General features: G+C 61.8%; 1 protein-coding gene across 1 annotated transcript in view; it reads right to left on the bottom strand.

Moving 5' to 3' along the window:
- Positions 1-453, bottom strand: part of CLU (clusterin) — a 2,605-nt gene that overhangs the window by 1,500 nt on the left and 652 nt on the right. The window contains 1 exon segment of the mRNA XM_010013023.1: positions 2-337. Within this exon segment, the coding sequence (XP_010011325.1) occupies positions 2-337 (336 nt within the window).

Raw genomic sequence — 453 nt, 5'->3', positions numbered from 1 at the left:
GGAAGAGGTGGTGGAAGCCATGGTGGCGATGTTGGAAGAAGGGATGCAGCTCCCGGGAAAGCCTCTCACTGTGCAGGGGGAAGCGGACGTGCTGGACTGGGGGGCGGAAAGCCTCGCGGAAGCCGCCGAAGGGTGCTCGGAAGAAGGGATACATGCGGCCGTAGACCTGGGTGCTGTCCTGGAAGATGTCATCCACCCCATCCTCCAGCAACCCGAAACGTTCCTCTAGGTCCTCAAACTGCCGCTCCTGCCGCTGGTCCCGCTCCAGCAGTGAGTCGATGCGCTCGCCATTCACCCAGATGGAGAAGGGTGAGGAATGGTTAAGGAATTCCTCCAGCTGTCAGGCAGGGGAGCAGGATCAGGCCAAAATGAGAGAGAAAGTCAAGGCCAGGTTGGACCTCAGGGGCTTGGAGCAACCTGGGCCAATGGAAGGGGGCCCCGCCCCTCCCAGGC

The sequence above is a fragment of the Nestor notabilis genome, unplaced genomic scaffold, assembly GCF_000696875.1.
Source record: "Nestor notabilis isolate BGI_N333 unplaced genomic scaffold, ASM69687v1 scaffold16854, whole genome shotgun sequence".
Classification (NCBI taxonomy): domain Eukaryota; kingdom Metazoa; phylum Chordata; class Aves; order Psittaciformes; family Psittacidae; genus Nestor; species Nestor notabilis.
Note: the sequence above shows the minus strand (reverse complement) of the source record. Positions and strands in the feature narration are given on the sequence as shown.